The sequence below is a fragment of the Alligator mississippiensis genome, chromosome 13 (assembly GCF_030867095.1).
Source record: "Alligator mississippiensis isolate rAllMis1 chromosome 13, rAllMis1, whole genome shotgun sequence".
NCBI classification, from domain to species: domain Eukaryota; kingdom Metazoa; phylum Chordata; order Crocodylia; family Alligatoridae; genus Alligator; species Alligator mississippiensis.
In genome coordinates, this window is record NC_081836.1 from 2,928,707 (window position 1) to 2,951,735 (window position 23,029).

Here is a 23,029-nt window from a genome sequence, read left to right on the forward strand (position 1 = left end):
TGAACCAAGGTGGAAAGAAACCAGGCTGGTGGCGAGCAGCCGTCCACGAGGGTGGGGGAAGGAGATGAGCAAGGCTCCCTTCCAGGACGTAACTCCCCAGGACACACACATCCCAGCTCACCGAGACCTGGGTCAGTTCATTTCCCAAAGTTTCAGTGAAATAAAGTGGAATAAACTGAATCAGGGAAGACTGGAACAAGCCACCTACAAATGCAGGGTACAGGTCAAAGGGGAACCTGGAAAGCTCCACAATGAGAGGCAGCTGGCTGGGCATAGCAACATAGGTACTGGAATAAGGGGTTATTTTTGTGCTGTCGGGGTGTGACAATGAAAGTTCAGGCTGTTGACCTGCCTCTTGTCTCGTTTCTGACCTGGGCTGTGATTAAGGGAAGTGTACCTGTATCTCAATTCTGCGTCCAAGCTTGCAGAAGAGATCGTGGCTGTAGACAGGCTGTATAGTCTTGTCTCTCCAGAGGCCGAATTGTCCTGAGTTTTCAGCAATGACAGTGGTGACGTATCCAGGTCAGAGGAGCCGTGTCTACTGGTGGGTAGATGCCCTCTTCCTGCTGTTGATGAGAGGAGTTAAAGTGTAAGTGGGGCAGGGAGGGGCGGGCTGTCTATGCTGCATTGATAGGAGGTTGCAGGGCATGGCATCTATACTCTCAGCTTGTCACGGGTTTCCAGGAAACCAGTGATCCCTGCAGCCGGCTCCAGCCCAGAGGCCTGGCTAATAGCAGGCGAAGCAGCAGCTGTGCAGGAAAGGGCCTGGAGGTGATCGGGGACAAGAAGCTGGACAGGAGCCAGCAGTGTGCCCTTGGTGCCAAGAAGGGTAACAGCATCCTGGGCTGCATCGGGAGGAGCGTTGCCAGCAGATGGAGAGCAGTGATTCTTCTCTCTATTCAGCACCGGGGAGGCCACATCTGGAGTCCTGTGTCCAGCTGTGCCCCCCACTGCAGAAAGGATGTGGATGCACTGGAGAGAGTCCAGTGGAGGGCAATGAAATGGTTTTGGGGCTGGGGGACAGGCCTGGTGAGGAGAAGCTGAGGGAACTGGGCTGATTTAGTCTGCAGAAGAGAAGACTGAGGGGGATTTGATAAACTCCCTGCAGGTGGTTGCAAAGAGGATGGAGCTGGGCTCTTCTCAGTGGGGGCAGATGACAGAAGGAGCAATGGGCTCAGGCTGCAGCAAGGGAGGTTGAGGTTAAATATTAGGAAAAACTCTCTCACTAGAAGGGTGGTGAAGCACTGGAACAGGTTACCTAGGGAGGTGGTGCTGTCTCCATCCCTGGAGCTGTTTAAGACCCAGCTAGACAAAGCCTTGGCTGGGATGATCTAGTCAGGGCTGGTCCTGCTTGGAGCAGGGGTTGGACTAGATGTGACCTCCTAGATCCCTTCCCACCCCCATTTTCTATCATTGTATGATCAGGTCTCATGACCCCTGCAATGCTTTTGTTCTCTGTTGTTTGTGCGTTCGAGCGCGTTCTGCGCTGCAGCCCCGGGAGGGTGGCGTTATACATTAACCTCGGCAGCAGGCAGGGGAAATTAGCTTTAAAAGCAGCTCCTGGTTGAAAAAAAACCCATGGCTTTCCAGGGATGCCCTGATATGGGCTTGACCACAGTAATAACCATCGATAGGTCTTACTCTGCTCACCCCGTGGACGAGCTGCACTGATGGCTGTATGTGCTAACTTACTTTCCACCAACACATGTGAGGGCCTCACACCTGGAGGTGGCAGGGTGGGTCCTGAATGAGACCCCTGGGTGCTCCCGTGATCCCTACAGCAGCACTAGAAGCCAGTCTGCTCGGGGTGCCTGGATCGGAAACAACAGGTCAAATCCTCCTGGCTTTATTCAAGCACAGATCGAGTCCCAGGGGACTTGTCCCTGCAATGAAAGGGAACAGGCCCTTGGAAATGTGGCCTAGTATTGCTAGACTGCAGCTCTGTGACCACGGGAAGGACATGAGGACAGCGTGATCTCCAATGCGTGCTGGCATGTCCTTGTGCTGCGGTGGTGACCATGCCCAGCCCCTCACCAGATTGCCCGGAGACCAGGCCCTGTTCACTGCTTCTGATTTCACTTTGCTATTGCCCTCATGGGCTTGCTACATGCTCTGAGCATCATATACGGGCAAGGTGCAAGGATGATAAGCAGTGAAATGCTCAGCAATGGAGTGCTATAAATACCTGTGACGCAGGCAGCGAGGAGGGGATCTAGGGTAAGCGGGACTCGGTGCCCGACAGGCATGCTACAAATCCACACCAGCTGCAACCCATTTCCCTTTGAGTCCTTGCCCAGCACGCTGACTCATGGGCTGTTTACTTGCTCTGTGCCTGGTCCTGCCCCGTGCCCTGCTGTCCTTTGACACAGTACAGCCTTTGCCCTGCTCGGCTCAGGGGCGGGGGCATCGGGCTGGCAGGGAGGGGGGCAAGGATGGACTTGCTCCTTCGTACAGCCAGGTTAGCTCATGGCAGTGGCAGCAGCCCCAGCCCAACCGGCAGCAGACAGCACGGCTAGAGCTTGGCTAGCAGCTGCTGGCCACACGTGGGAAAAGCCTCTGGCTGCCCCGCTCCACATGCTACACCCGGTGCCTGCAAAAGGGCAGCTCCGCAGCACACTGCTGGCCCTGTGCTGGCTCAAGAAACACAGCCCTAAATAGAAAGCCCAGCCTGGGCTGAGTTCCCAATTGCTCGGGTACGTTACCAGGGCGGAGTGAGAGGGAGAGCCGGCGCTGGAATGCTAATAAACAACGCTGCCCGTGGCCCCGGGACCTGTGCAACCTGCCCCGGGCCTTGCAGTCCTTAGGGAGACGGGGACCAGCTGCAGAGGGGAACCTGCAGAGTAGGTGGGAAGATCAACTTGGCACTGGGCTGGACTAGCCTCTTTCAGGGCCCCGAATGGGCAAGGAGAGCCAGAAATCAGCTTTGCCTTTAAAAAAGCTTTGCAATGGGTCTTGTATTGTTGTCGTTGCCAAGCTTGGGCACAAATGCAATGAGTTGGGCAGCTTCAGCTGCAGGGCAGGCAGCTTGGGTCTGGGGGAGAAGCAGATCGGTGCTGTCTCCTGTAACAGGGAGTTGCATCGGTGCTCTGTAGCTTGTTTTTCTCCCAAGACGGGTGCAAAGTCCTCAGCCGGTTGGCCTCCCTCTGCATCAGGGCACACCTTGTGATAGGAGGTGCCAGGGCCTGTGTGCTGTTCCACCCCAGCCTCAGCTGCAGTGCCCTTGTTCCCTGCCAAGGGAGCTCCATTTCCTCGGCACAGCGGGGGCTGGCGAGCTGGAAGCCCCTGGGCATGATGGGTCCCACTCGGGTCTGGGGGACAAGCAAATAAACGGCCTCTGTGTTGGCACTGGCCCAGATCAGCAAACCCCTGGTCAGCCACAGTCACCTGCTTTTCACCTGGGCCCCCAGCCCGGTCCTGGTGATGGGCTGGGTTGGGACCCCTCCCCTCCGTGCCCCTGGGCCAAGGGCTGCTGGGCCTCTGCCCTGGGGCTCCGCAAGCCTGGCTGGTCCAGAGCCAGGGGAGAGGAGCGTGGGGGGGAGAACAGCCGGGACACGGCAGGGGCGCGGGGATGAAGCAGGGGCTGCCAGCAGGAGCACGAAGATGGGGGGGCCAAGGACCAGGAGGACTGCCAACTCTCATGACTTTTGGCATTGTCCTTAAAGTCTATGTTTTGGGAATATGAAAAACCTTAGCTCTTCCTTTTATCTATAAATATAGATAAAAGGAAGAGCTAAGGTTTTCACATTCCCAAAGCATAGACTAAGAACACCAGAAATCATGAGTTGGCAACACAGAAAGCAGGAGCTGCTGTGGGCTGGGCCAGGGGCCACGGGAGCTGGGATGGGCAGGGTGCAGGGACGGGGGCCAGGGGCACAAAGGGTGCAGCAGGGGCTGGTATATGCAGGGTGCTGGGCTGGGGACCGGGAGGGGTGCAGCAAGGGCTGGTATATGCAGGGTGCTGGGCTGGGGACCAGGAGGGGTGCAGCAGGGGCTGGTATATGCAGGGGGCAGGGCTGGGGACCAGGAGGGGTGCAGCAGGGGCTGGTATATGCAGGGTGCTGGGCTGGGGACCGGGAGGGGTGCAGCAAGGGCTGGTATATGCAGGGGGCAGGGCTGGGGACCAGGAGGGGTGCAGCAGGGGCTGGTATATGCAGGGTGCTGGGCTGGGGACAGGGAGGGGTGCAGCAGGGGCTGGTGCAGGGCGGGGGGTGCTGGAGCAGGGGCGGGGCCGGGGCCGGGGCCGGGTCGGGGTCGGGCTGCGGGCGGAGCTGTGCCGGGCGGGCGGGCAGGCGGGCAGACGGCGGGTGCGGGTGCGATGGTGTGGCCGCCGGGAGCGGTGCCCGCGCGGGCGGGCTCGGCGGAGGTGGCGGTGGCGGTGTCGCCGGCCGTGGACCTGGCGCTGGGCGCGGGCGCGTGCTGCGTGGCGTGCGTGTTCACGAACCCGCTGGAGGTGGTGAAGACGCGGCTGCAGCTGCAGGGCGAGCTGCGGGCGCGGGGCACGTACGCGCGGCACTACCGCGGGGTGCTGCACGCCACGGCCGCCGTGTGCCGCGCCGACGGGCCGCGCGGGCTGCAGAAGGGGCTGGCGGCCGCGCTGCTGTACCAGGGGCTCATGAACGGCGCCCGCTTCTACGTGTACTCGCACGCCGAGGACGGCGGCTGGACGCAGCGGCCCGGCGGCACCGTGGCGGCGGGCGCCGTGGCCGGAGCCGTGGGCGCCTTCGTGGCCAGCCCCGCGTACCTGGTGAGTAGCGCGCCCGCGCCCTGCTCCGCCCCAGACGCGGCTGCATCCCGGCGCCTCGCGCGCGCTGGTCCGCCCGCACCCCTGCGCTGGGCTGAGGCTGCACCCCGCTTCGCAAAGCCCCCCGTGCCCGGCGCACCTGCAGAGGTGGCTGAAAGCCGGGATGTGCCGGGGGCCGGGATGCAAACAGCCCCGGGAGAGCCAGGGAAGGCAGCAGTGTATGCACCCCACTTCCAGAAGGGGCTGCGGCCGAGGGGCAGCCCAGGGCACCCCTTCCCCTCGCCCCTGCTGGAAGGGGGCTCCCCGAGAGTGCTCCCCTCTCCTGTGGGTCACACCTGAAGAGAGCAGGGGAAGCCCCCCGTGCCGAATGAGCCCCATAGCCGAGCCGCGGGTTGTCTCTCAGCCCCAAGGGCTCTTCCTGGGTGCTGCACGTGGCCCAGGCTGGCTTCTGCTCCCCCCACGCGCCCACCACGTCCTGGTGCCGCTGCGTTGGCCAGAGGGGTTTGGCAGCCCACGACTGGGGGCAGTGAGGGGTGTGGACAGACCCCAGCACGGAGCAAGTGCTCCGAGTGGGACTGGAAGGGGAGAGGCATCTGCAGAGGGGATGCTGGGCATGGCCATGAGACATGTTCAAGTCCAGAGACAGCCTTAGGAGCAATAAAACCAGCGCGGTCCTGCGTGGAGGTGTCCACCCGGAGACCTGACGTCCTTTGAAACCTGGCTGGAGGTGGCAGTGGCCTCTGTCCAGCCCCGCACTGCGCGTGCGGTTGGACTGTGGAGCGGGCAGGGAGGACGAGGGTGGAGATGGGCAGGTGCAAGGGTAGAAAACAACCCGGCTCAAAGTCCGAAAGGGAGCGAGGCCGTGAGCCTGGTGTAACCCGCCCCACGGCTCCTCCCCGCAGGGCTGGCAGGCGGGCAGGCCTGGGGAAGAAGCAGGCGGGCTTGCAAGGCTCCCTGCTTCTGTGGGATGCCTTGCAACCCGCCGCGCTGCCTTCCTCGGAGCCAGCGGGCACACGCCTCTCCAGCTGGGTACTGGGGCAGCCATGAGGTTCCCCCTCCTCCGCTCAGATAGCCACAGCTCTGTGGAAATCAAATGGTATGTGCTCTTGCCAAAAAGCAATTGGCACTTCTGGGGAAATGCCTTGCTTTCTCCAGAAGGAGTTGTACAATGCATGGGCCTGCTCACTTGGTTGCCAGTTGACTGACTGGGAGGGGACCAGAAGCTGCTTTTGATGTCTGCAGTTCATGCGCTTGGGCAGGGGTGAGCAGCAGGCCAGGCTTTTCACTGAGCCACCCATTGAAGTGTTGAGCGGGAAGGATTTTTCTAGCATTTCTCATCCCCAGGGGCTTTTATGGGACTCATCATTTCACCCAGGGATGCAATGCAGCTGCTTTGGGGCTGGGACAGCAGCCAGTAGCTCAACACTGCCAGTTAGGACAGGGAGTGACTAGGGAAGCTGTAGCAGCTGGTACGTGCGGGGGGGGAGTATATTCCGGGAGGTCGATGCCCAAGTTTTGGAGCCTTATGAAGTGACTCAGTTTTTCGGGACATCGTGGGGAGCAAACATCATGTTGGTGCTTAATGACTGAGGGGGAAGCAGGAGCTCAGCTCCACTCCCTGCAGTGCCCCTGCTCTTCCTGCAGACGTCTGACCCTGCTAGGAGCAGAGGAAAGGGCACAGGAGCCAGGGGTAGGGGTCTTTGCTCTGCTACCATACCTCGCCACCCAACGAAGATGCAGCGAGGGGCTGAGTGTGCAAGCAATCTGGCAGGCTGTCAAATATGGCCTTTGCAAGGGGTGCATGGGCAAGCAGGGAGAGCCAGGCTGGAATCGCCCCTCTCCAGAGGGCATCGGTCAGGGGGCTGAGGAAGGCCTGCTGGGGGGCAATATGCATGGTTTCCCGTGCAATTAGAGCCTGAATCCGCCCCCCCAGAATAATGCAGGAGGAATCGGGGTGATTTGGTGGGATAACTCCTGTCCTCCTTAGGGGAGAGGGGTCCAGTTCAACCCGCTGGGTAGAAGTGGGTGCAGCCTGGCAGCTTCCTACTCTCCAATGTGGCCCATTTCCTTTTAATTGCTACAGGTCAAAACTCACCTGCAAGCCCAGACCGTGGCAGCCGTGGCAGTGGGACACCAGCACAACCACCAGGTGAGCAGAAGCCTTGCAAATCCACCCACTGTTTTTCTCCCTGGGGTTGGTTTCTGAGTCGGGCTGGCCTCCTGGCAGGGTGGCACGTGGGAGGAGCAGAGAGGCTGGCCCGGGGATGCGGATGTGGATGTGGTGTGTGCCCAGGGTTACAATTGTGTGCGCGCGGGTGTTACAAGGACGGCCCGGCCCTGAGCTGACATCTCTGGGTCTCTCTGCGCGTGCTTCTTCCAAGAGACAGGACTCCACCAAATGAAAGATAGCTAGTAACCAGCTATAAGGCCGTTACACATATTGAAGCTCTAATTTGGCAGCTGGCTGGCTCTTTTTCTAGCGTGCTACTTGCTTTGCACATGCGGCGGATCTACTTTTATTGCACGATTCGCCAGTTAACTGTGTGATAATACCTTTGCATGTGTGGTCTTATTTTGCACGTGTGCCCGGTTTAAATTTGTGGCACAATTCGCCAGTGAATCACATAATGCATGTAATGTGTGGCAGGGGCCTAAGCCACAGCAGCGCACGCTCCCTGCGTGTGCCGTCAAAGGGAAGGCCGGGTAGATCTGCACCTTGTAGACTAACCAAGATGGAGATATAGCACAAGCTTGCATGAGCGGAGGCTGGGCCAGCAGCAGCAGTGATGCCCATTGGGTATTCCCCACTCCCCTGGCGGGGAAATGCCCCTTGCAGCTGTGGGTGCAGTGGAGCTGCTAGGTTTTCAGGCCTGCTCCCTGGGTCTGTCCCCCTTTGCTGCGGGTCACTTGGGGATCTCAGCCCTCTCTCACTGTGTACAGAGTGACGCAAGCCATTAATGCTCCCACAACTGATGACTCCGAGTGTTTTGCAACCAGAAATTGCTGAATGGGAGGAATTGATCTGGCCGAGGTGGAGGAGGGGGTGGGTGCTGCCATTACCTCCTGTTTGCTGCTGCAGGCTCTGGCGTTGGCCCCAGCCAGGCGCGCGGTGCTTCACTTCCCGGCAGCAAGGTGCACGGGTTCCTATCCTGCTGTGCAAGCCCTGGCTCCGTGCTGAGGGGCGGTGAGAGCAAAGGGCCCCCGCTGGCTGCAGAGATAGCAAAGCCAGGGTATGCCGTACGTGCCGTCCCTGCTGGGCACGGCCAGTGTCTTCTCTCCGGGGATTATGCAAGTAGAGTCCTGCCAACAGCCTCCCCTGGGAGTTACAGCCCCATGGGTTGCCTCAGAGAGGATTAACTGGTAGATTAACCGTCCTTGGCCCAAATGCACCCAGGGAGCATTGATTTCTGCAAGCTCTGCCCATAGGATGCAGCATCGCTGGGGCGAAGGGTGCCACGGAGAGCTGTCCCGGTCCACCTCTTCTTCGGCCCCTTTAATTCCCACCTGTCTGTCTGACTCTGTCCAGAGCGTCTCCAGCGCCTTTGAGACCATCTACAGGAAGCAAGGCATCGTGGGCCTGTGGCGGGGCGTGAACGGCGCCGTGCCCCGTGTCACGGTGGGCTCCGCGGTGCAGCTGGCCACCTTCGCGTCCGCCAAGGACTGGGTGAGGAAGCGCAAGGTAAGGGGCTGCGGGGGCCTGGGCTGTGGGCTAGGATTGCTCCAGGGACTGGCACTCACCCCTCCCTTCTCACTGGGGAGCCTGGGGGGCACCTTTTCAACGGGACATGGGCCTAGCCAGGGCACTCCACCCACAGCTTTGCAAGAGCAGGTGAGGCGCTGGAACATCGCGGTGCCCGCCTCCAGGCACCAAAGGGTTCGGGGCCCTCGGTGCTCCCCGTCCGGTCTCTTTAGCTTGGAGGTGGCACCTGGCAGATCAGGAAAGAGCAGGCAGCACAGGGGGCAGACAGCAGAGCAGATGAGGCAGGGAGCAGAAAGCAGAGCAGTTAATCAGGCAGGGAGCATACGTCAAGGAGCAGAAAGCAGAGCAGCCGATCAGGCTGATTGGTCCTGTCTTTCGCAGTGGTTCAAGGAGGGCAGCTGGATGGTGGCCTTGGCAGCTGGCATGATCAGCAGCGTGGCCGTGGCCGTGGCCATGACTCCCTTCGACGTGGTCAGCACCAGACTCTACAACCAGCCCGTGGACGAGCTGGGGATGGTAAGTGGCTAACCCAGCGCGAGCCTGGGGTGTGCGGGCAGGTCAGCTACATGGGGGTGTAGGGGCCCTTGACGTGAGCACGCCATGTAGTTGTCTCGTGACCCCCCTCCACGGGCAGAAGTGAGGGCAACAAATATCCCATTGATGGAGAACCAGAGGCCTGGAGGGGACAGCGGGGGGAAGATCTGGGATCATCCCTGGCTCACATCCCCGTGCTGTGCACCGTAGGCCTTGCTGCCCCGAGCACCTTTCCCCTCCCTAGTCTGCTGAGCGCGCTGTCTCATTCTCAGCCGATCTCGGGACAGAGACGGGTCTTGGCTGCTGAGACCCCGACGGTGAAGTCAGTGCCTTGCCGAGTCAGTCGCTCGGGGCGTTTTCTCACTGTCTCCGAGGCGGTGGGATATGGGCCGGCTGCATCCCCCAGCATGGTGTGATTGAACCTGGAGGACCACATCCTAGCCGAGGCTCTGAAGCGCGCTGTCAGCCCCCGTGCGGCTGATGGCCGTAGCCTTTCACCCAGCAGTGCCGGCTGTGAGCACTGAACAGATGCCTGCCACGTGACCCAGCGCCTGCTAGCAAGCAACCCGATGTCTGTATTTATAGCCCCTGGGCGCTGGGTCACTCGTCCAAAGGGAAGTTTTCATCCCTTCCCCAGCCTCTGTCCATGCCTCGGCCACACGCCCGGCAGCTGCCCCATCGCGCCCAGATTGGCCCACTGAACCCCGTCAGCTTGGCACTTCTCCTTTTGGCTCCCGTGGCTTTCTACAAGAAGTCGGGCAGGCACCGGGTCACGTCACGTTACTTATGAAAGCTTCCTCGAAACAGCACTTATAAATAGACCTCAAGGAGAATCAGGACGTGGCACACAACAAGCAGGAAAACATCGGGCAGGTCTTCAGCTGGTGCTTGTCCTTCCTTATATGTATTTATACCAGCTGGGGAGCCGGCCTTATATTTCCCCTTGAAAAGGAAGCTCCGGCCGCGTTGCACCTTCTCTGACTCCAAAAGTGGGACCCTTTCTGGTGCACCAAGAGCGCACCACTTCTTCAAACGTTTTCATTTAAAAATAACGACCCAAATTCCACTCCGGTAGTCCAGCAGGTCAGCCAGAGTCGTTTTGGGGTGACTGCTAGTTTATCCCGGTAAAAGGCTCTTCCGAAACATGGAGCTTTCAGGCTTTCACTTGTTTTGAAGCACAGTCTGCAAGAACACGGCAAGCAATGCCCCAGACGAATTCAAGCTGCTTCCTGCCTCGGTTTTTCCCCTCAGTAAAATGGGGGTAATTGTTTTCCCCCAGGCAGAGCAATCCTTGCCTAAAGTACTTTGAAATCCTTATGGGAAGGGCATAAAGCATTAGTGTAATCACGGATGTGTCTACACATGAGCTTTAATGCACACTAGCCTATTTTAATACACCAAGTATCACCAAAAAACCTGTGCTCGTTAGCTAATGCACCTTAAGATCGGCTGCTGTGCATTCTCCTAGTATCTCACAATGGAGGTACTAGATTTAATGCACGTTACCTAATGCTCATTAATGAACATGTAGACGCGCCCGATGAGTTCTTGGCTGAGGTCCCTGAGGACCAGCTGGTCAGAAGTAAGCCCAGATCTTCTGAAAATCCAGCCTTACTGTGATCAGCCTTGCAAGGGGAGATGTTGTGAGGGGATGTCAGCTGAGTAGGGATGCAGTACTGGCGAGTTGGGTCTGGCCCTGGTCTCCGACCTTCAGTGAGGATGCAGACAAACTGGAAGGATCGAGAGGGATGATGGCAGGGCTGGGCATGCGTGGAAGGGGGGCACAAGTAGGGCCCTGTTTCTTATCCCTCACTATGTGTATTATCTCCAGGGGAAGCTCTACCGAGGGTTTCTGGACTGCTTTGTGCAGATCTCTGGCAAGGAGGGCATCCTGGCCCTATATAAAGGCATCGGCCCTGCCTACCTGCGCCTGGGGCCACACACCATCCTCAGCCTGCTCTTCTGGGACGAGCTGCGGAAGCTGGCCTGTTACCACCTGCAGCACGACGTCTAAGCCTCTGCGTGAACAAGACCGGCACGTCCGTCACAGGCATGTGGACGCCGAGATCTCCGCACCGGCGTGATGAGACCTGGAGCCTGGGAGCAGCAGGGCTGCTGCTGTACGGGAGCCCAGGCAGAGTCAGGGCAGGTCTTGAAGGGAGTCTGAAGCCCCCCAAGACATCTGGGTCTGGGGGGGAGCTCTGGGCCCAGCTCGGCTGCCTGCCATTGGGTCCAGACGCCCCCGAACGAGAGGCTGGGGCTCCATCCAGGACCGGTGTCTCCTGTAGAGCGAACTCTGCCATCTGAGCCTGCCGCAGCGCATCCAACCCAGGTGTGCACCTGCCTGACATGGGCTTTCTCTTGGGCAAGCTGCGTCCCTCTCCGGTGCCTCAGTTTCCCCACCAGCAAAACAGGGGTCATTGCACTCCCCTTCCTCGTGGGGCTGCCAGTGGGGTAAATTACTTGATGTGTGGTAAGGTGCCGCGGGGCCCTGGGCATGTACGTGTGCCAGGCAGCATGCTATAAGCTACTCAGCCTTGCATGGGCTTGGAGGGCCAAGCTCTTGGGGGCTGTCTGCTGGAGAGGGACCCAAGTGTAGCCCTTAGCCAGAGGACTAGTCCGTCGTCCTCGCTGCAGGACAGCAGGGTCTGTGCGGGGGGAGCCGAGCAGTGTGTGGAGAGGTCTTCCGAGGAGCACGTTGCCAGCAGCACCCGGGGGACACCACGGTGCCCTCCATGACTGCCCATGCACCGCGGCCTGGCCTGGGAGAGGTCCCAGGCGTCGTGCTGCTCTGGAGATGGGCACTGCTAAATGGACAGGGCAGGGGCTGCCCACCCAGGCGGTGGGACTGCGAGGTGGATTTCCTTGGGGTAAGCAGGCAGCTCTCCCCTCTCCAGGGGGGAGCTCGTAGCACTCCACAAGCCCCCTGGGTCTGAGCTCTCAGCCTCTTGCAAACCCACTTCCTAGCCTCGCAAACCCACCCCAGCGTGTGTGAGCCTGGCAGCAGACACGGGAGCTGGGAAGCAAAGTGCTGTGGCCCAAGTCCAGGGGAGCAGCTCCCCCCACCCTCCTCCATGTCAGGGGGGAGACCCCTGAGCACCGATGATCCTGGCCTGCCAAGCCTCTTCCCTCGGTCACACGTTGACCTGGTGCCCTTCATGCTGGGAGTGCTGCCGACCCAGCCCCATACGGGGTGATGAAGGGAGTGGGGCAAGACTGCAGTGCAGGCTGTATAGGAGCCTGGATCACAGCAACCCAATAAAAGGGTTTGATTCTTGTGCCTTGTTTTTACATCTGTCCTGTGGGATTTTAATTTGCTGCCGGTGGTTGCAGGGCTCCATCAGGGTCCTGCCCTGCCCGCGTGTCCTGGCTCAGCCCAGGCCGCTGGGACCTGGACCTGGTGCGACCACTGCCCTTGCTGGCACCTCGAAGCAGATGCTGTAGCCCCAGGCGTCGAGGGCATGCAGCAGCAAAGTGCAATAGGGACCCACCCAGCAGAACTGGCCACACACCACTTGTCTCCAGGGCAGCTGGGGGTAGCAACTTGGACCCAGGTGAGCACAGGACAGCACATGCTCTCCCTCCAGGGATGCAAGTCAGGTACTGCCTGCAAGTTTAGAGGAATTTACCTCCCGTTTGCCCAAGCGCGGCCATGGGAAAGCTGGAGGACTGGTGCTAGAGATGGGCGGTTCACTGCCTCAGTGGTGGAAGGGGACAGTGTTTGCAGCCAGCCCTGCTGCTTTGGAGCCAGTTCTGCCTCTCCCAGCACTGGGAAGCCTCACCTGCTGCGCTGGGTCCAGGGCGCGCCCGTGGTCTGCCACTGCCCTCAGCACCATGGACTGAGCCTGTAGTCACCACTGCCCCTGAGCCTGCTTGCCGGCACCCTGCACAGCTCTGTCCCCTCTGCTCCCCCACCTGCGACCGGGGCATGAGCCATGTAGAGAAGCCGTACCCTCTCCATCGCAATGCAGACACACACACAGCCCTGGGCCTGCTCACGTGGTCAGTGGCTGCCGCCCAGCCCACAACATCCACCTCAAGTCACGGTGCCATCCCGCAGCACCTAACACCCCCTGCACCAGCACAGGTTCCCTCTGGGCAGGTCCCGGGAACTACAGACCCCCCTGAACACCTCAGGACTGCTGAGCCATGGATGTGGGGTGAATCGGAGACCGCCAGCATCAAGTGATGCGAGCAGTTACCCACATGCACGTGCATGCACACCTGCAAAGAGCTCTGGGACCCAGGGATGCTGGGCTGGCCACACCTCAGAAAGCTGCTCAGGTCCCATGAGACCCCCCCAGACTGACGGCTCTCAGGTATCTGCCCTGGAGTCAGCATTCAGCTGCAGGGAGGTGGACCTGGCTGGCCCCGAAAGGCTCCCCCCTGCAAAACCCTAGCTGACATTTCACGGGGCCACTGCAGGCTGCTGATTTAAAGACCAGTCTACTCCCCTGCTCCATGGTCCATCTTGGGCCTCCACACCTGGGCGTGATTAGCAAGGACCCACCAAAGCTAATAGCAAGGTCAGGTCTGCGTCTCTTAGGAAAGAGTTAACACAGCTGGCATCATAATTAGCACCAGTGACTGTAATCCATGAGCAGCCAGGCACTTCCCTTTGGCAGTTGCTGGAGAAAGAAAAGCAGGAGGGGAGGTGGTTGAAGCCTGGAAACACCTAGCAGTCCTCGGGTTCGGACACTAGAGGAGATGCGTTTGTCGGCAGATGGAGAGTGGTGCTATTAGATGTCCCTGTCGCAGCAGGGGCACGTCAACCTAGCACCGTTTCCTCCGCGCGGCTCACCTGTCCCTCAGAGAAGATAAAGGCGCCCCGAGAACAGGAGCAGCTCAGACACGGACACGGAGTTGATTGACCCAGGTTTCTCTGGGCTGTAGCCCCAGCCTGTCCCCTCTTAACTGGGTGCCCCGGAGCCTGTCTGGCATCTCTCTCTGCTGCACTCGATCCACTGAAAGCTGTTGCCAAACGGCCCCTGCTGCTGGGCTAGTCCCTGGGCAGGGGTGGCTACAGCCCGTCTGCTCTACCTGGGCCCGCAGAATGATTTACCCAGGCACCGCCCTGCTTTCCCAATGCCTCGGCCAGACCTTTGCCCTAGGCTGACATCACCCGTGCAGGGCTGGGGAGAGGAGCCCAACTCCACACACCTGCCTCCGAGCTCCTTCCGACCCACTTAAAAATGCTCTCCCTGGGCTCCTGGCTGCCCAGCCTGCCCAGCATGGCCTGGGGCACTGTCCTGATGGACTCCATCCTGCAAGGTGAGGGTGCCCAGCCTGCCCTGTCCCCCACCTGGCCCCTCTCTGGCCCTTCTCAGGACCCTCTGGTCTCCTCCCTTGCAGGGCTGGTCGGTGCCTGTGCAGTCTCCGTCCTGTGCAGCCTGGTGAAGATCTACCTCTACATCCAGTGCCTGAAGTAAGTGCCTGGGGGCAGGGGGATCTCTTCTCCCCCTCTTCACAAACCGCTTTCCCTGTAGCCAAGAAGAAAGTAGATTTGGCTTCCTCTGGGCTCTCCCAAGACCGGCGACTGCTGGCCGAGGAGCCTGCTGTGGTCTCTGAAGCCCGGTGCTAAAATGCCAGGGTGTGTGCAGAGGTGTTTGGGCTGTGCAGAGATGCCCGGCTGCCTGGGTTGGGGGGTTTAACCCCTAAGGAGCTGGAGGGGCCTCCATGCAGTGCTGCCTCTGTGGCCAGCAGAGGAAGGATCTGTCCTATCCAGCTGCCAGCCTGGCCCTTCCTTGCTACAACTTGCTGGCCCCCAGCGGCAGAGGCTGGTCCACGTGGTAGGAAATGAGGCAGGGATGGGCTTGCATGGTAGCTGGTGCGGCCCAAGCCTGTTCTGTGCTCCCTGCTTTGGGCCCAGCCCACCCCCAGCTCCCCAGCACTGCCCTCCCCTCCTGCACACCAGGATGCTCCCTGCACCCTGATTCACCCTCATGGGGCTGAGAGCGCTGAGCTCTTGGGAGCTGTGGCTCCGAGGGGCTGTATTGAAGCCTGCAACTGCATAGGCTTTGCTCCACAAACCGTTCCTGACCCGGCTGGAGCTGCTGAGCCTGGCCAGCAAAATGCTGGGGGCTCAGTGTCTCCCTACCCCACTCTGGTTTCCCTTCCCAAACCTGGTGGGCTCTGCCCTCTGCTTCACCAAGCTGCCTGTGATCTCAGAGGTGCTCAGACGTCATGTGTCTTTGCACGCCCACTCATGTGGAGCAGTGTGGCCCTGTGCGCCAGCTGAGCTGTGCCTCAGTGTCCCCGAGTGCTGTGCTGCGTGCTCGGCAGCCTGCCCCAGGGTCGTCATCTTTTCTTTCTCCTTGCACTGGCCACGAGGAATGGCTCCCATGTCCCCAGCTCTGGTCACACGTGACCTGCTCCCATCAAGAACCAAAAGGCCATGGCTGCTGACCACACCGAGCAATGCCAGCTGGCGATGGCCTATCGGGTGCCTTGTGAGGAGCCCGGCCAGACAGGCTGTCACGTAGGGGGGTATTAACCGAGGTGCTGGGGAAGTGGGTCCAGCCTAGGCTGGAGGGATCTGGGCTGGGAGGTGGGTTGGCTTGATTTGTGTACGCAGGGGAGGGAGTCTCTTAAAAATCTGGCTGCCCTAGAGCCAGGGATCCTAGCACAAGTCTGGGGCAGCTTTCTGCGTGTGGCTCGGGGTCAGGCCCAAAGACTTGGAGCCCCTCTGCTGTGCGGACATCCTCCTGGCTCTTGTTCCTCGGGGTGCATCTTTGCTTCCAGTGACCCCGACAAGCAGAAGGAGAAGGAGACTATCCGCTCCCAGTGGTCCCTGCTGGATCACTTGCACCTCGTCCTGCTGACGGGCATCTTCACCGTGGTGGGGTACCGCGTGGCCGCTCTGGTGGTGCTGGAGTTCTCCCTCCGGGCCGTGTCGATGCTCCTGTCCCTGCGCAAGGTGAGTGACTGCTCCTTGCGTCATCACTAGTGCACCCTAGAATAATGCTCAGTAGGTCTCATCTAGCACCGGATCTCCAAGCCTTTCCTGGAGGGGGTCGATGGCAGTATCTCTGTTTCTGTTCCCCGTCTGTAGGGTACGGAGACCCTGCCAGTGTCCCTGACTTGCTGGGTGACCGGCAAGACTAGAACTCGGGTCCCCGACTGTTTTACACCATGGGCTGAGAGGGTTTGTGCTGTGGGCTGTTTTATGTCTGGGATACAACTCCTGGCAGCCCTGGGCAAACTTTTAGTATCAGCAGAAAGAATGATGATAATAATAATAAAAATGACCATTGTCAGGCCCCCTTTCTGTCCGGGCCTCGGGTGGCCGCCTGGTTCACCCATGCCCATGTCTGGCCCTGCTGGGATGGGAAGCCCTGCCATTGCTCCTTCTCCCCAGGGCCTTTTGCTTTCTCCACCTGAAGGTGAGCATGTAGAGGGACCAAAACAGCAGCCCAGAGCTGGATTACATCATGCTCGGGTTTTATGCAAGAGCAAAGTGGCTGGAAGTCGTTTGTTGGGTCAATAGCAAGTGTGTGCATGTTGGGGGGTGGGGGTAGCATGCATGCTTGGACCTGAAAGAGGAGGCTCTGGCTCTCCATAGCATGGACAGGAACGGTCTGCTTCCTTTCTACCCCCCATCTCATCATGACTTGCCCCGTGTTCGTGGTTGCTCTCTGCCCTGGGGAATTGGACCAGGCACCTAGTTCCAGTCCCCATGTCGCAGGACGGCGCCAATGTGTCCCGTGGGCTTGTGGCTTGCCACGCTGCATCTCCAATGCTTTGCTTCCACAGGGGGCACCCAGCAGCCAGCTCTTCCTGCTGTGCCAGTACTCCCTGGGCTGCGGCATCTCCTGCAGCCTCTCCTACCTGCTGGAAGGGGCCCCGCACCGCACCTGGAACCTGGTCCTCAGCGTGGGGCTGGCTGGCCTGATCGCCAGCTACGTCCGCAAGGCGGCGCGGCACGTCTGCATCATGTACGAGCTGCACAGCAAGGAGCGCTACTGCGGGGTCTGCATCTCCCTGCTCACCTCCTGGCATGGCATCCCCCTCCTGCTCTGCAATGCCCTCAAGGTCACCTTCGTGGTGGCCGACCTGGCCGCCGTGGCGCTTATCAACAGGGACTTCCTCACCACCTCGGAGGCCATTCGCTTCTGGACGCCGCTCACCATCTGCTATACCCTGCTGGTCATCTACATGCAAGGTGAGGGCCGGAGGGAGGTCTTCTCCCCCTCTGTGAGCTCCTTAGACTCCAAATCAACAGGGTATTTCAGCTGGGCCTTGGGCACGTCCCAGCAAGATGGGGCAGGGGAACCCTAGTCTTTTGAGGCCCAACCCACCTGTAGGGCCTCGAAAACGGACATCCCAGGTGGCTACAGCTGCCCCTGGGCACAGGTAGGTAGCCCCATGTTGATGCAAACAGGTGGGCTCCTGTTCTTTGTGGTGCCTGGGTGGGAAGTGTGCCCGGGATCTGACAGGCCAGGCGAGCTGCAACTGGGCTGGCTCTCAATCGCCTCCCATGGCGGCTCTCGTCCCGGTGTGATCTCTGGGAGCTGCCACCACCCCTCCCTGCTCGGAGAGGAGCTAGTGGTATTTGGGGTGCCCTAGGAGCACAACTTCTTGCATGAGCAGAAGCGGGATAGACTCCAGCCATTGCTCCCTTAGCCCGTTTTGTGGGCTAGACGAGCCACGTAGCACGGCTGAAGCTGCTTCCCGAGAGGTGCCTGTCCGCGGTCTCTGCTGAGAGCCGTGAGCGAGCCCACCCGTGACTGTGGGACGCTCCTGTTTCGGGCAGAGGAGCAGAGGCAGAACCCCAGCGAGCAGACGGCCTACCAGACCGTGTTTGTGCGGATGGGGGGCCTCCTCATCCTCCTCATGACCGTGGGCCGGTGGATGGACATCCTAAACGTTTTCGTCTCGCTGGTGGGGGAGATGTGGTGCCTGGTGCACGCTGGGATCATGCTGGACATCTGTCGGCAGCAGGTGAGGCTACATGAGGGCTGTGCATGCATGTACCCCCACCCCCTGCCCCTGCTTTGAAGAAGAAAACACTCTTCCCCCTTCCTGGGACCTGCCCAGAAAGGCACAGTTTGTTACGGGGGGAGCCCTGCACAGAAAAGCCATGGGGGCACGTGGCCAAGGGCAGGACGGTTGCGAAGTCCAATGGGTGGAGGTGTCCGACTGTGCGCGGTGTCGGTGTCTGTCCGCAGGACTTCTCTCCGAGGCTCTCGGGACCCAGCCCCAGAGAGCACCGGGCCAGGTCTGAGGCCCGTTCCCAAGAAGCGACGGCATCCTGAGTCCGGGGGGCTGGAATCAAGCGGCCCCAGAGACCAGGACTGAAGTGAGAACCAAGATCAGTGTTTTTAGCTCCGGAAACTCCCAGCAGAAGCGTCTGGCCCGACGGGCAGCACCACGGGCCTGGCACGACTCGCTGAGGTCACTGCCTCCGGGATGGACAGCTGCAACTGGGCTGTGTTGCGCTCAGCCCTGAGAGGTTTCCCTTCCCTTTGCCCTAATCGCCGCCCCAGACCCCACACGTGGCCGGCCTGGGTCCAGGGAACCCCGATGCCCCAAACTCCCTCCAGTGCCCCATTGCCAACCACGGGGGCAAAGCTCTCCGGAGCATCCCAGCAGTTTCCTTTTACCTCCCTCTACCCTGCACTGGGACTACTTTTGGGCAGGGGAGCTGGTCTCCCCCCCAGGAACGGCCTGGATGGACTATGGGAGTCTTCCAAGCCAGAGCAGGGAGCGACCCTGGGATTTGGGTGGAAGGCCACGGAGACCCGCTGACCCCAGGCACCAGTGTCCATTTTTCCTAGCCACGGTTGCTATCCGCTCCCTGCGGATGTCCCCGAGTGAAAACGGGAATGAGCTTTTCTCCCTTCCTCTCCCCCCACATGTGGTCCCCTTCAAGCCAGGAATGATTTCCCCTGGGGTAAGAGAGTTGCCCTGCCCTCCTCTTGTGCGGGGCCGGCGGGCAGACGGTGTTTAGGCTTCAGCACCTCACATCTTTGTTGTTAAAACATAATTTATTAAAAGAGCAAAACCTTCCTCCCAGCCATAGTTGGGACATCCCTGCGTGCCACAGAGCCCTGGAGGGGGACGGTGTTGGTCCAGGGGCTCTTGGGGGGAGAGGAGACGCGTGTGCCATGAGCTCCAGACCTGTATGGGAACTGCCCTGCTCCTCTGAGGCCAGGGCTGGTCCCAAACTTGAGCAGCCCCCGACAGACCCTGCTCCGAGGCACCTTCTGGCTGCAGGTCCTTTGCTCTTCCCTGGTGCATGCATCTCCCAGTGTGGACCTGTCTTGCAGACCTTTGCAACCGCAGCCGAAGAGCACAAAGCCTGTCTACAGAGGAGCTCTGTGGGATTTTGTCTTGTCCGCGTTATAAATCTGTGCAAGAATAAAGTGTTTGCCATGTCGGTGGGTGTGACCCCCCTTTCCCTGTCACTGCTAGTGGGGCCCTGCGAGCAGGGTGCCCGTCTGCAGGCCCTGCCGTAGCCAAACTTGGAGAGCTCTGAGCCTCCGTGCTCTTCTCCCTTGTCCTGTCCTACCCTCTCCTGGCCGCTCTGTGCATCTCGGCAGCTCTGCTCTACCAGCAAAGCGAGGCTCGGGCTGTGGGGTGAACGATGGCCAGTGCGATCCAGGCTCAAATCTCTTTTGCGTCCTGGCTGAGCCTGCTGCAGGTAAGGTTTGGAGAGGGAGCAGACTGAGGCCGAGTTGTTGGAGCGGACGGTGCCGCAGCGGTGTATTGTCTCTGCCAGGTGGGCGCGGGGAGGAAAAAGATTAAATTCTGCCGTGAGTTAATCTCCGCAGGGGAGAAGCAGTCGGGTCTCCAGCAAAGGGGCTACCTGACTCCCTGGTGCCCGGCCCTGTGCTCCAATAGCTTGGGAGATTGGATGTCATCTCATGTAGCAAGCAGGGAAACTGAGGCACAAGAGGGTACGCCAAGTTGCCCGTGGCAGGTTAGGAACCGAGCCCTGGTCTCCTGCCTCCTTGGACTTTTGCCTTAACGAGGCCATCCTCTTTGCCCGGAAGGAGAAGATGGCATGGCTCAGCTCAAGGGCTGGATCAGGAGACGGCTCTTATCCCAACAAAAGCCAGGGCGGGAGTTCATGTTCCTCTCGCAGCCTCGCTCCTCCAGACAAAGGAGCTGCGTGGCGCCAGCTCTGGCACTGCCCTGGGCCCTTCCGCGTGTCCTGACAGCTCCTTCACCTCCTCTCGCAGACTGGGAAAGCACTTGATCCGAGTCGCAGGCCTGAGCCAGGGGAAAGCCGAGGGCCCTGCTCCCTCGACTCCAAGACAAACTGCTTCGTGCCCTTGAATGAAGCCCAATACTGCTCTTGCCGCAGCGGCTCTTTTTGATACGCCTCTTGCATTTTTATACGACTCATGCAGTGCTTCAAGGGACGTTGTATCACCAGTGAAGACCCAATCGCCTGGCTCTAAAAAAGCAAGCCCATTCTTGCTTTTTTAGAGCCAGACGATTGGGTCTTCACTGGTGATACATCGTCCCTTGAAGCACCGTTCATCCGCCTGGCTGAGAGAGCTGGGTGAAAATCGGGGCTCCTTGTCAGACAACTAGTTTTTCCCACAGAACAAGAATTCACATACCGGCAGAAACTGGAGCAAAATACTTCAATGCGGAAAATCCTCCTGCAGCCCCTCAGGACAGAGACTCCCAAGTCCTCCTCTTCATCAGCAGAGGCTGAGCTTGCACGCATAGTGCCCCCACTCCTAAAGAGGAGCTGCTGCATCATGGGAGCTGTAGTTTGGCTGCCTGCCTGCCCACCGAAAGTCCACCCCGAAGCGGCAGCGGTGGTGGGTCTAGGTAATAAAGGGCTAACGTGCTTTCTTGACTATTTTTGTTAATTAACACCTCAGCGTGCGTGTCTACACAAGATGCTAACTGCACAGCAGTCTAATAACACTGCGTGGTAGCATGCCGAGCAAAACCCATGTTAATACACTACTGCGCAGTAATATTAGGCTACTGCGCATTGGCGTCACTCAAAAACCATGCACCGGTGCTACTGCATAGTAACACAAGTTACTGCGCGTGCAGTCGGTGCTTGGTTCTCCAAGCACTAAACTTAAATTGCCGTAACTACGGTGCATTAATGAACGTGTAGATGTGCTCAGGAGAGAGAGAAAGAGCGTTCCTTCCTTCCTTCCATGATGAATTCTTGGCATGATATTACTGCAAGCAAAACTGTCTGACTGCTGCTTACTAGAAGAGGAGCTATAGCCGTGTGGCTTAGGCAACCTTTGTATTGAAATGACCCTAGATAAGATTTAAACAGAGCTGCATTTGGTAGTGACTCACCTTTTCAATGCTGGAGTTAGCCCGCAAGCCAGAGGTCCTGGACCTAACCCCCTTGGCTGGAAGGAGGGCCCAGCGGTTATGGCCCTAACTTGTGACCTGAGCAGCACGAGTTGAGGTCCCTGCTGTGCCGCAGGCTTCCTAGCTCCGCGTGCTCCCCGAGGTAGGTGCCTGTTGGCTGCGGAGTGGGCTTGGTGCGAAGGTGGGGCAGATGTTCAGGTTGGACGGCAGCTGAGCGGTAGTTTGGAGACGGTCGGTGCTGGTTGGGTGACAGAAGTAGGCGCCTACAGAAGCAGGAGGGCACCGGAGTCCCTTTGACAGGCTGGGCCTCAGCTCCTACCTGTCCAAGGTGGAGAACAGCCTCCCCCAGCACTTCAGTTTCCCATTCAGAAAACCAGGGATAACTCCTGACCCGTAGGGCCTTGTCGAGGACTTATTCCCTGCAACCTTTACAGAGAATTTTAAAGATTACGAAGCGTGAAGATCCCCATCATAGGAGAGTACTATTATGCCCATTTTTGCAGATGAGCAACTGAGGTGCAGAGACTAAGTGACAGGCTCAGGGTAGTACAGGGAGTCTGTGGCAGAGCCGAGACATGAACCCATATCTCCCGTGGTGGTGGCTGGTGCCCTAACCCTCTTTCTTTCCTCACAGTCGGCCCCGTCCTCCCACATCCTGGGAGAGCAGCAACAACTTGTTTTTTAAATTGTGATTTAAAACAACAACAAAAAAATAAATAAAGCCCCTTTTGAAATAACACGGTGGCACTACGGCCTGGTGAAGGCATAGGGTCAGGTACCAGGACTCCTGAGTTCTCTCTATGGAGCTGCTGCTGACCTCGAGTGACCCTCTTATCCGTTGCCTGCCTCAGTTTCCCCATCTGTGCAGGGCTGAGTAATGCTGCTTGCCTGGCTTGGAGGGCTGCGGATAGATGTGCCGAGGTGACGTGAGCAGCAGGAGGCAGCTCACAACCATCCCTGGGTTTTGTGACCCCAGCACTTCTCATGTCCCTTCCTATGACCTGCGCTTCCCAAGTGGAAACGAGGGAGCGGATGCGAGCGGCGCAGCCCTTTTCCTCCAGCACGTCAAACTCTTTGGCACGGGCACAAGTAAACTCCATTCAAGCAGGGCAGGAAGCATTTGCTGTTGAAGCCGCTTACCAGAAAAGCCACCAGGTTTATTTGCAGAAGGTGCTGAAAGGGAAACGCTTGAAACCACCAGAGCAGCCTTTTAATCCCTGGTATGACGGTGCCGTGGGCCCACATTGACACCTGGGGCAGCTCGGGCTCCAGCGGCGTGTTTTAAACCACTTCCAACCCTTGGAGAACTGGATATTTATTTTTAAAAATAACTCCAAGCTGAGCTGCTCGGGGAATAACCCCATGGCAGCCGCTGGAGTTCAGACCAGAAGCTAAACGTACCTACGGTTGTAACAGTGTGGTTTTGCCCACTGCATTGACAGAATATAGTTGTTAAAAGCATCTTGGGGAAGTCGGAGGCTCCTTCACAACACAACGTGGCCCCCACCAAGCTCCTGGCCTGGGAGAAGACCTAGAGAACTTGCTTGGAGAGCAAGGCAGGAGAGACGAGGCCTAGGCCAGCAACAGGAGGGCAGAGGGAGGAAGGAAACATGAGCTAATGTGAGCCCGGTGTGCAGCATCCTCGAAAGCCTCTGTGCTTATCACACGGGGGAGCTCGGCTGGGCGAGGGTCAGGCTGGGATGCGGGCGCCTGCACGTAGCACTGGACGGCGGTGCATGCTGCTGTAGCTGCCG

General features: G+C 59.2%; 2 protein-coding genes across 2 annotated transcripts; both read left to right on the forward strand.

The window, feature by feature from the left end:
- Positions 1 to 4,286: 4,286 nt before the first annotated feature.
- On the forward strand, positions 4,287 to 12,266 carry SLC25A34 (solute carrier family 25 member 34). Its single transcript, XM_014597941.3, has 5 exons — positions 4,287 to 4,744; positions 6,825 to 6,890; positions 8,268 to 8,420; positions 8,823 to 8,957; positions 10,807 to 12,266. Exons 1-5 carry the CDS (start codon positions 4,316 to 4,318, stop codon positions 10,987 to 10,989), a joined length of 966 nt encoding a protein of 321 aa, XP_014453427.2. The 5' UTR covers positions 4,287 to 4,315; the 3' UTR covers positions 10,990 to 12,266.
- A 1,267-nt stretch (positions 12,267 to 13,533) lies between these two features.
- On the forward strand, positions 13,534 to 19,353 carry TMEM82 (transmembrane protein 82). The gene is made up of 6 exons (XM_006261686.4): positions 13,534 to 14,246; positions 14,328 to 14,400; positions 15,717 to 15,891; positions 16,728 to 17,136; positions 17,728 to 17,915; positions 18,143 to 19,353. Exons 1-6 carry the CDS (start codon positions 14,168 to 14,170, stop codon positions 18,227 to 18,229), a joined length of 1,011 nt encoding a protein of 336 aa, XP_006261748.2. The 5' UTR covers positions 13,534 to 14,167; the 3' UTR covers positions 18,230 to 19,353.
- Positions 19,354 to 23,029: the final 3,676 nt, after the last annotated feature.